General features: G+C 21.7%; 1 protein-coding gene across 40 annotated transcripts in view; it reads left to right on the top strand.

The window, feature by feature from the left end:
• The window catches only part of LOC132920679 (longitudinals lacking protein, isoforms A/B/D/L-like), a 243,860-nt gene that overhangs the window by 85,650 nt on the left and 145,106 nt on the right, over positions 1–13,104 (top strand). Inside the window, exon 5 of one of the 40 annotated variants that reach the window (XM_060983297.1) lies at positions 9,450–9,797. The exons of 36 other annotated variants lie outside the window; for them this stretch is intronic. In XM_060983297.1, the coding sequence (XP_060839280.1) occupies positions 9,450–9,643 (194 nt within the window). In that variant the 3' untranslated portion in view covers positions 9,644–9,797. Of the gene's footprint in view, positions 1–1,237; positions 1,977–3,945; positions 4,344–6,482; positions 6,807–9,449; positions 9,798–13,104 lie in introns of those variants that run through there. 3 more of the 40 variants (XM_060983304.1, XM_060983285.1, XM_060983260.1) reach the window with 3 other exon arrangements.

Genomic DNA, 13,104 nt, shown 5'->3' with positions numbered 1-13,104 from the left:
CACCATACAACAATAATCCACTCATATACTCATAGTTTAGAATTCTGAATAGAAACATTTTTTTAAAACCTATGCCTATGTATTTGATTTATCTTAATCATAGTGTTTTTTTTCTTTTCTGTTTAATGGTTAAAAATTGAAATACAATAATTTTAATTAACATTTCTTTAAAAAAAAATTGTCAAATATTTTTTTAACATACATTTTGGTCAGTGACCCTTTTAATCATTTGTATTAGTTGTATTAATGATACTATACTGTTTTAATAAATTATAGTGGTGAAATTGAATTATGTACCCTTAATTAATTTTGTAAGACTATAAATGAATAATATCTATATTGTATGTTAATAAGATAAGTATAAAGTGAATTTTGTATTTGATTTTAATTCTTTTATACATATACAATTATATGAATTATACTTATACTATAATATACATATATACAATTTATAACTACAATTAAATATGTTAGTTAATTTAACACTACATTTTTTTAGAAACAAGAAATAGAAGTTTGTATATCTAATATTTTTAATTTATCTATTATTTTTTTATTTATGCTGATCAAATTCTGAATACTCTTTTTTGTAAAATAATTATATAAATAAGTAACAGTATATAAGAATTTTAAGGGTTTTTTTTGTCTACTAATATTTTTTAGATAACATTTTATATAAATATACAAATAATAAATTTTAAAATATTTGTTATACCATATTTTATTAAAATAATAATAGCATACAAATTGAATAGGTTAGGTTATGTTTACTAAAAACATTTTATGGCGGGAGGGTTTATAAATTAATCACACCAATATAAATTATAAATTTTAATACATAAGTAAAAAATATTTGTATATGAAATAGGGAGGTTTGAACCCCCAACAAAATATTCTTATCTTCTTATCATACCTGTTCAGGGTATGCCATTGGATATTAATAATGTTTATGTAGATATTGGAAAAATAATCATCATTACATTTTATTTTAATTTTGATTAAATTTTGTATATAAAATACTTAACTACATAATGTTTTTAATTTTTTTTATATTTATAAGTTAATCGAGTTAAATATTTAACTAACATTGTCTGCTTGAGTTAGCTTTGCTTTTAATATGTTCTTTAAACGTTTAATGTTTGCATTTGTGAAAAATATTGTAATATTATGTGTAATTTTTTTTTTTAAACTTCATATTCCTTAATTAATATAATTTTTCGTTTTATTTTTATTATAGATATCCCCAAAATTATGTATAAATGTCCAAATGCTGGCTGTAATAGGTCATATAAAACGAAACCCGGGATATATACTCATTTAAAGCATGAGTGTGGTGTAGAACCTAGATTTCGATGTCAGCATTGTTTGAAAGCATTCAAACGAAAATGGTCATTCCAATCTCATATACTACATGTACACAGATCACTAATTGCATTTAACAAAGATATATTTTACAACGAAGAGACACCAATGATGTTTGGCTCTTGTGAAAATTCAAAAAATACATAATTAAGATCATTTACAGTTAATATTCACATAATTTGTTAAAATATAAATATATTCTTCTACAGATTAAATTTTTTTTTTTTTGATAAGTCTTAAAGTTGGTTTTGATAGAATTATATAGTTACATAAATAAACAATATTAGTATAATAATTAATAGGTCATTGAAATTAGCAGGATTGATTTAAATGAATTGTTTAAAATGTGCAATTAAATTTATAAATAAAATATATATTTTTGATTATAATTTAACAGTGTATATTTGCTTCCCAGTATGTTGTATTTTATTTTAATTATTTGCATGTATTTTAAATTAATTATATTTGTATGCATATACAGCATACAAATTATGCGTAATATGTTTAATATAGATAATAGAAAGTAAACATATCATTAGTTAAACTTTTATAAATACCATACTATATTAATTGTCTTACCTCATAAACTTATAGAATATATAAATGCATTTTTAGATGGTGAAGATGTATTTTTCTGTACCAACAAATGTGGCCGAAAATATAAGTCAAAAACAGCATTGTATACTCATCTTAAATATGAATGTGGAGTAGACCCACAATTTCATTGTCAAGTGTGTCATAAAAGTTATAAGCATAAATGTACATTTAAAGTTCATATGATACGAGATCATGGAATTGTGATGTAATAATATTATGAGTACTCAAAACAGTAAACACTAACTTAAAATTTGTATTAAATAAAATTCATAAAGTTCCATGTATTTATTTTAATTTTAATATAATTATGAGTAATAACTAATTACTTATGAAAATTATTTTAGATACTAATTGGTTTATATTATTAGGCATATACTTTAATTTATTTATTTTTCTTTTAACTATTTTTGAAACGATTACTGATAATTTAATAAAGAAGTTATTTGAGTGTAAGCAATTAGCATAGTAAATAAAATATTATTTTATGGTTGTAAATCAATAGTGCTAATCTATAATCAGTAATTATTCAAATATTACCCAAAATTGTCAAACTGTTTGTTTTCAGTTAAATGTTTTCTAATTTATATTTTTTTAAATTATACCTTTGTTGTTAAAAATATAATCTTCTTCTATTTTTTATAATTTTGATTTATTCAAAATAACATTTTTGTTTCTGTATTACTTAAAAATATTAGGTACCCAATTTCTTATTATTTGTATAAACCTAATCTAGAGAAATTATGTTAAATAAATGGAAAAAGGACGAAGGACTACTCAGTACAGAACAGTGCATAATATTATACTAAATATGCGAGAATATACTAAAATGAACGGTGCGACACCCTTTATCTACTCAATAATTTATTATTATATAATACTTAATTTATTAATAACTTTCATGGTGTTCCTTAATATTTTTACTAATTGAAACTGCATTGACTTCATTACCCTTATATAAAATAAGGGAAATTCATCAAAGTTGGATGATTAATTTTAAAATATTAATACTATATTGTTTATGATTTAATCATAATTACCTTTATTTATAATCAGGTTAGGTTAGGTATACTTTAATTCAGATCCCTCGGCATTCATATAAAATGTATTATAACCAATAGTTAATTTTTTTAGTAATTTTAATATTAAACTATGGTTAGGTTAGTTTTAAATTACATTATTTTATGAAATTATCACGATTTAGAAATATTATATAAAAATTAAGTTACATTTGTATTTTAATTTAAACAATATTAACTTTAACAGTATTATGAATATTGATTATTAAAGATACATTTTAAGATGGTTTGAGATAGTTATCTATTTATATAAATATTGAAAAATGAAATAACTGGAGTTTCCAATTAATTTTATGCTATAAGAAGTTTTTTAAAATAACCTTTTATATAGGTATTGAAAAATTGATTATGAGATATTTTAACAAAATAAAATAATGTTTAGTACAAAACAATTAGCCATTGAGAATATCCTCAATTTCATTTTTTTTTTTATAAAACTAGTGTTTATAATAAATATAATGTACTCGTATAAATATTTTATCACAACTATTGTGATAACCAGAAATATATTTTTTATTGAAAATTATTAACATTAAATTAAAAACTAATATTTAAAAACAAATAAAAATATGAAACTTCTTAATATATTTTTTAGTTGAGCTTGGCTATTTCTGCTTAAAATAGAAGTTTATCTAAGAGTAAATATGTTTTTTAAACTAAGAAGTTTAAAAAGGATAAAATGTTTAGTTTTAATTATCATTTAAAAAAAATTAGAATAATGTTTTATATTAAGTTTGGGAAAAGTCCATAAGTCTCAATTGTATATTATTTATTTATACCAAAATTAATATTACATATTTTTGTATAGCTTATAATTAATATTAATAGTATAAGTGTGTATTTATAGATTTTACTTGGATTTTTAATTTAAATCAAGTATCTAATTCATATTTAATATTTTATTCTTTAGGTAATTGGGTGATAAAAACTGATGTCTGGGGTTGTTTATTCTACTGTCCAAAAAACTGTGGTCGTAAATATAAATCAAAAACAGCTGTAAAACTACATATGAAGTACGAGTGTGGGGTCAAACCTCAATTTCAATGTAATATTTGTGGTAAATACTTTAAGCAACCAATTCACTATAAAAGTCACATGTGGGCTATTCATAAGATAATTTTATGGAAAAAGTAAAATTAATACATATGATTTTAATTAATTTTTAACAAAATAATATTAATTGTTCTTTTCTGTAAATATGTACTTTATATATTAAACTTTACATAATTTGTACTAACTGAAAAAAAAATTAGTGTTCTTAAAATGAATATGAATGTAAATAATAATAAAACTGCGTATCAAAAGGTATGTAATGTGCAATTTGTTCTACATTCCTAAATTCCTTTTTTCAAAACAATATTTTCAGGAAATAATTTTCTATATGGTTAATTACTATTTTCATTAACTAAACTAGACTAGAATTTGAGACTTATTTAATTAGCATAATTTTATTTATTGATGATAACTAATTAACCATATAATAAATCTATAAGAACATTACAGTTTATTTCCATTTATATATATATATATATATATATATTTCTGATTTATAATTTGTATTGCATATTCGCATATTTATATATTAAGGGAAATATAGTCCTGCCGAGATAATTGGAATTGTGAATACACTTATTATTATTATAGTTGTATTTCACAAAATTAGAGACTCGACTGTAGCACGGTTGGTGGCTGAAAATTTGAAATTCAGTGTCGTTCAAATTCAATATGCTTAGCACTATATGCAGTAATTAAATTTACGTTTGCTTTTGAGTGCACATGTTGAGTAGCTTAGTGCTACTGATTGTATACCAGCGATTGCTCTTCAGTAGAGTCTCTCATTTTATGAAACACTATAATTATACGATATTAATGGAAAAAACATAATAAAATTCAGCTTATTTTTTAATTTATTATAATTTTGCTAAGTATAGGTATTAAACATGAGGTGATTTAGTTATTCATTATTTATTCAATAAAGGTAGGTACCATGTAATAGGTAATTTTTGTTTTATTTGTAATGTTTCTAGTTTTATTTTCGCATCTGTAGCTTTAATAAAAGTGATCTATACCTATTCGGGTATACATAGCTTTAGTACATTGTAAAATTTTGTGGTGTACATATAGTATAGTCGAGTAAAGTCAGTATAGTGATATACAGACAAATGAGGTGGACAAGTCTAGAGGAAAATTAAATGTAATAGTTGTTGATACAATTTGATTAATTGTGAATACAAAAGTTATCAAATTACAAAAATATATTTACCTAGTACTTACCTAGTCTATGATAATAACATATTCTATTTTTTTCAAAATAATAACTATAATAAAGACTAAATATTTCTTTTCACTATGTGGATGGCCATTGAAAAAAAAAATTAAACTAATATACTTATATATTTATTAGTATCCATTTTTTGAAAATCTATTCAAATATTTCAACAAGTGGAAAAAATGGTTTCCATTTCATAAACTGGATAACTTTTTATGAAATGCACAATTTTATCAAGCAAATTTGACATTGTAGAATATTGATGGATGATCGATGCATTGAATGTAGATTTGTAAAAAAATAAATGTAAGTGTAGAATAATAGATTAGAATATGCAATTTTAAGTGCCATTCTAATAAATCATGTATAAATAAGTAGGTAATGATAAAATTCTAATTAATTTTAGTAATATAATATATAATAACTTACTATGGAACTTTGATAAGTCAAAATTCAAGGGAAATGCAATTTTTTCGACTTTTTAAAACGTGTGTACCTAAATTATAGTTTTTAATTATTATATTGTTATTGTTAAAATTTTAAAATTATAACTAAAAATTATAATAAAAAATATTTAATAATTAATAATTTTTACATTCGATATCACCGTACGCGTAAACCGATTGATCTTTCAAGTAATCGAGATTTTTGCAAGGGAATGGCATTTATTTTGACTTATCAAAGTTTTTGACTTTATCAACGTTTTACTGTATTTATATATTTTGTATAGAGTTGTGCAATAAATATTAGGTATATAAAGTAATTATTTAGTAATTGTTATAATTGTTTAAAAATATTAACTATAATCTTGTTATTTGGTAATGTTTCACGATTATTTCTTAAAATGATTAACTATAATAAATTACTCAAAAATAATTAGTTTGTATTCACAAGTAAATTTACTCAGGTAGGTTAAATTCCTGGGCAATGTGTACGTTTCCTAATACTTAAAGTATAAGATCCTAAAATTTTGATTTATAATTTTTAGATAAATTGAGCCGTTCAGAATTGTTTACCATAAAAAATTTATATTGGTTCATCAGATTAAAATAGACTTAAGTTATATATTATGTTGAAGATTTATTTTGCTTGGGCTTACCTAAATGAATGATTTATTATTTATTTTAATATTTTAATTTTTTTTTTATCTACCATAAAATGATATAAAATTCTTTCAGATTATACTTTATTACATTGTCTAAGATGTGGACGTAAGTATAAGCACAAGTCTACTTTAAAAGCACATTTAAAATATGAATGTGGCGTTGCACCAAAGTTTCAATGCAGTATATGCAGTAAAATGTTTAAACATAAATCACATTTAAAAAATCATGTTATATCGATTCATAAAATAATTATTTGAAGAAAATATATAAACAATATACATATTTATTTGTTCATCATATTTTATATTGGAGACAATATTTAATTTAACTAAATAAGTATTATGTAAATAGTATAATTGTTTTAATAAAGTAATAACTATACAATTGATGGCTATATGAATTGAGTTTTTATTTCTGAAATTTTTATTATGATAATATTTATTTTGTTTAAAAGGTAAGTTGTTTAATTTAGAAAAATATAAAATAGCTAATATCTATATTTCAATATATTCAATTTAGTTTACTTCGGTTGTATACCTGTTTATTCCATTATGAACAGAAAATCAAAAAAAAGAAATGGATTTATTTGCTTTATTTAATATTTTTAATTAGAAATATATGTTTAATGTGATTGAAATCAAACTTATTGAGATTTATATTAAAATAAAAAAATCAAATAGTTAATCTATAAATGTAAAAATTGTGATGCGTATTTATTCCATTAATATAATAAGATTGTTGGTTTATTTAATCTAATCTATCGTATGAAGTTAAATTATAACTAGAGCCGTACTCAGAATGGTTTTCTTGGGTCATTTGTCTGGAGCCTGCGTTGAAACCTATTTTTAAAGGGCCTGTACTTACCTAAAAGTATATTATAAGTCATAAGAGCTAATGTAATTTCAATGTAGTTAAGTATATTTATATGATATAATTCTAAATTGATTATTATTATTTATTATTTATTATATTATTATTATTTTTAAACCAATTAAACATTTTGAAATTAACTAATATAAAAGAGTTATATACAGTTGTTTATTGTTTTTATCTTTACAATTTATTAGCATGATGATTTTTTTAATACTGAATATTAGAGGAATAGTGTATCTCAAATTCCATAGTTACTATTTCAATCCACTTTACTAATGGTATGTTAAAATTGCTAATAAAAAATAGAAATTGTACTGCCTCAGTATTTGATATTTAGGTTAATGTTTTCATAAAAGTAGACTATTTAAAAACCTTAATTATGTATATTTTTTTAAAACCTAAAAAATTATTTTAATGTTAACATATATTTTTTATGAAAAGTTTATTGATTTAATTAAGTATAAATATTTTAAATATGGTTTATATTAGATGTTATTAAATTTATTTTATAAGCTTTATTTTTAAAATTAAAAGCCATCCGATAAGTGGTTTAATTAATTAATAAATTATTAAGTAATGACCCTTTTTAATAGATATAATTGAATATAACACATAATATGAAATTCTTGTAAAAATAGACATTAGATTAATATAGTATAGGTTAATGAGGAAAAATAATAAAAAAAAGAAAGAGTAATATAATTATAAATAATAAATAAATATAGTTATTTAAGTTAGACTAATGGTAATATGGATAATGATATTGGCAGAATTTTATTTTGAAAATTGATTTAATGTAAGCTGAGATATAATTTTTTGTAGTTAATTTATTACTTAATTTTCTGTAGTTAATTTGTTACATAATTTTAAATTCGGTTCATAATATTGATCCTTATATTCTCTTAATTTTTTATTAAAGAATGTGTGAGAGATGTTTAAGTCATTATACTCTTATAAGTACACAAAACTCAAACACTCAAATAATGATTGGAACATCATTCAATCTGTTTAAAAGCTTATAGTAAAACAAAAGATCACTTATGAGTTATTGTTCTTCTATTTTTTAGCCATATTCTGAGCATTTTTTTTCTATATTTATTTACAAACAGCATATGGATTTACATTTATCTTACACTTTTACACTTTTTATGTCTTTAGATATCTTTATTTAATAATGGGTTCTATATATTATATTATATTAGTATTTAAAAGAGTGAATGTATTAAAGGGGTGGGTTTTTAAGATTGTTGACTGCTATATTTAATTTGTTGATATGTTTTTACAAATCCCAACATATGTTAAACCTTGCTCATGATATAACCTAATGTACTATACGAGTACAAATTGTTTGCTATATAGAATGACTCCAAGATCCTTTATTGAATGGGTGTCCAATATATATATATAATAAATAATTCATTAATTAATTAATTTTACCTAATGAAATAAAATTATATAATTTCAGGGTAAAAAAATATTGTATAATAATAATTTACATGTATTAGTATATTTAGTATAAAAAGCTTTATAATTATGTTAATAAATATTAAAAAGTAAAAGTTCTATCATCTATGTCCTAGTGTTTATTTTGATTGAAAAACTAACATTTTTTGGTTAGTTTAAAAATAATGAAGAAAGTAAATTTGATCAGTTGATCTGAGTGTGAGAGCTTTGTGTGCCCTGGGATTAGTAATAATAATTATTCCTACTTTTCAAAAACCCCATTTTTCTATGGCCTTGAAATAAAATTATACTAACTGGTAATTATGAAAATATTATACACTAAGATTGAAATGTACTATGAGGATTTATGACAGCTCAATAATAAGTATGTAACTAAAATGAACGTGGTTTTCCACAGAAGTCAACTTCAATTTTAAAGCTGTAATTTTTCTACTGTAATTCTACATTTGTCAGGCGCCGTTAGTAAATATAATTTTTTTTTAAATAAATACTATTTAATTTATTTATTTTAATTAAAATAAAACAAATATTGTTGCTTTTTATTATTTTATCTTATTATTTTTATTATTATTTTAGCATGTGCATGTTTTTCTTATTAAGTATTAATAAGAATATTATAATAATATTAAATGTTTGCTAGTTAATTTAGTAAAGGTATATATGATATGTAATGAAGTATGGCCTCATTAAATTTTTTTGCAGGTAAATATACGTGTCCAAACTATAACTGTGATCGAGAATATGTTCATCGCCCTTCCTTATTAAAACATTTAAAATTTGAATGTGGTGTTAGTCCAAAGTTTCATTGTCAAATTTGCAACAAGTACTTCAAACAGCCAATCAGCTATAAAATGCATATGGGCAATAAACATAGCAAAATTAGTTTTAATTTATAAAGCCGAAATTATATTAATGTATATTTAGCATACCATTTGAATATTGATGTTAATTTTGTCTCATTTGCCTCTAGTTCCTAATGTAAACAATAAATGAGTATAATTTAAAGATAATGTATATGATTGTAAAAATATATAATTATTATTAAATAAATGTTGAAATATTTTTTTCCTACCAAAAATATAAATATATGTACAAATTTGTATATTCTCTAAAAAACTGCATTAAAAACACTTAATTTATAATCAGTTTCTAATGTTTTCTAAAAAAAGTTTTACATAATTTTGTTTACTCTGTAAACAGTTTTTGTTATGTTAAATAATTAAAAGGTATATTTTTGTTAATTTATAGGTATGATTTCTATTAGTTATGAATTATGATCTAATGATACAATGTATACTATTTAAAAAAATGTCTTATTATAATTTTAGATTAAGAATAATAATGAGAAATTTCATATTATTTTTGTTTAAAAAGTTGAATGTACCTGGTTTCGCTTAAATTAAACTAGACACTAATTTAATTAATGGTTTTAATTTATCAGAAAATATTGAGAAAAATCTAAAAAAAAACTGCGAAATTATAATAAAGTAAATTCTAACATTTTCTCTATTTTAATGTAATATGGATTTTGCTAGAAATGTACAAAAATATAATATAATTTATAGCCTGCCAATAAAATATCTAGAATGAAAAAATGCAAAATTGCTCCTATTATTTTTTCTTATTAATGCATCTTCTATCTTTACACCACTCTATCTACTGGTATTTGGTGATCGTGATCATAAGTGGAACAGACATCAGAATGGTACTTATAATTCATGTTAGTATTCATATTTAAACTTCTTAAGTTCTTGTTCCAACAATTATTCAGGAAGGGCGAAGGGTTAATGTTTTTTAAACTATTATCATCAAACACATATATTAACCAAATTATTATTGTTTACATATGCCATTAGCCAAATTAGATAATCTCATAACTACCGTAATAGATCACATGAAAAAATTCTTTAGTATGATTTATAAATTTACAATATGAATAACGATACTACAAGACACAATGTACCTATTTTATAGTAGCCACTAGTCATACCCCTTTAACAAGGATATAAAAGATAAATTATAATTGTTATATTTTTTCCAAGTCAAATGTATTAAAGGGTATTTTAATATATTAGTATACTGATAATGTGTTCTTGATTTTGGCTAAACATTTATGTAAACTTAATGTCGTAAGATCTGTAATAAACAATGATCATAATATAACTAAATGATTGTGTTTAGTGTTTTAAAATATTAATATCTTTTAGAAATATTTTTATTGTAACTGAAGTAATTTAAAAAGGCACCATGGTACATTTTTAGAATCTGTTAAAAAAAAATAAAAAAAAAATATAACTTTCTTATTTAATAGTATTACTGTTTAACCTAACTTTGTATAATTAAAAAAAAATTAACTCTATTGAAAATATTAATATTTTCAAAGTTATTTTAAGTTAATTTAACTACTTCTAGGTACCAAGGTACTTGGCTTTTAATAAGTAGAGCATAGCCAATAACTCTTAATTTCAATTTCTAAAACTATTTTTCTTACTATTGAATTATACATTATATTAAATAAGTATATAATAAATAGGTATATGTATATATATATATATATATTATATATGTATATTGTATATTCATTTTAGGTGACAATAGAATGGTTCGACAATCTGACAGTTACTATCACTGCCCTAATGGGTGTGGACGTAAGTATAAGTATAGCCAAGGCTTGTATACTCACCGCAAGTATGAATGTGGAGTAATTCCAATGTTCCAGTGCATTACTTGTAGAAAATCATTTAAACAACCAATTAGTTACAAGCTCCACATGAAAAACATGCATAATATATTAACTCTCAATATTCCTGAATGAAGTATGCGTTATATTAAGTTATGTAAAATGTATACATTATGAACTTTTTTTTAATATTTAATCTGTACACAATAGGTTTATACCTATATAATAATTTATAAAAAGAAAAAGTAATGGCTTATGTCGCTTATGACATTTGATGAAAAAATCACGTAAGTCAAGAGCAATAATTGTATGAATATAAAAATATGCATGATGATCCATTTAACCGGTACACTAATTTTCTAAGTAAAATTTTGTGATTCTGATAAAATAGTTTTATATAATATTGTTTGAATTATATTTAAATATATTTTTGCAAAAAAACCAATATTTTTTTAAAAATCTTCATGTTAATGATCTCTTTAGGTTTTAAATTTTTAGTTTTCTGATAGAAATCAATTGATATATAAATACCTAATTTTTCATTTTCTAAAGTAAGAAGTAGTTTTTTTAAAAAGTTGGTATATTATATTGAGCGATTGTTTGTTGTTTATTAGCATATAAAGTTTAGTAGTATGTTGTGACTAAACATATATGCATTCCTGTCACTTAATTATTCCTCTTACCTAAAATTTCAATTTTAATAAATAAATAAAAATCATTCATTAAATATTATACATCAACATTAAAAAAAATGTATTTGCTTATTCTAAATATAAAATTAGGGATTTTATTTAATTGATAAAATTATCTAACTCAAATTACTTGGTATGTAAAAAAATATTAAAAATAATGAGTTTATTTTACATGGTAGTTCAAATTATGAAAGAAAGTTAAAAAAAAAAAAAATTATTATCATAGGGTAATGAATTATTGTGTATCTATGTAATTAAAACTGTATGATTATTATTTATATATTATTGTAATCTTGAACTGTAATTGATTTGTTTATACTAATTATATTAATTTATATATATTTTAGTGTACAAATAACTTTCAGAAGTTTTGGTTAAATCTAAAAATGATTATTTTACTATATCAGGTGTGTTATTTATTTTTAAATTTGGGGTCAGCTAACCGGCTTGTCAGCTTCAAAATTTCACTAATAAATCATGAATTTGTTTCTAAATTCACTGTGTATTTATTTGTCTAAAACTTATTTTTCTAACAGGACGGACGAGTGCTCTTTTTTCAGAAGATGATAAAGATGACATATATTGCCCAAATAAATGTGGGCGGAAGTATAAACATAGAGGTAGTGTCGCGAGGCATTTGAAGTTTGAATGTGGTGTAAAACCAAAATTTCAATGCACGATTTGTAGCAAATATTTTAAACAACGCATTAACTTTAAAATACACATGATACGTATACATAGCTGTATTATGTAGTTTATATTGTTCTATTTCTAATTTATGTTTTTAATCAATAATTAACTTTGGAATATTATATATATTACTTTGTGTCAGACCAGATAGAATTTAATTTAATAGATATTTAAATTGTGTGTTTATATAAAAAAAATAATTGGGTAAAAATATTTCTATAATGGATTGAAAATATAAAGGATGGGGTGAAACAGACAGTGCAGTGCAAATTATATTTATTTAATTTTCTTCAGT

The sequence above is a fragment of the Rhopalosiphum padi genome, chromosome 2, assembly GCF_020882245.1.
Source record: "Rhopalosiphum padi isolate XX-2018 chromosome 2, ASM2088224v1, whole genome shotgun sequence".
NCBI lineage: Eukaryota > Metazoa > Arthropoda > Insecta > Hemiptera > Aphididae > Rhopalosiphum > Rhopalosiphum padi.
Note: the sequence above shows the minus strand (reverse complement) of the source record. Positions and strands in the feature narration are given on the sequence as shown.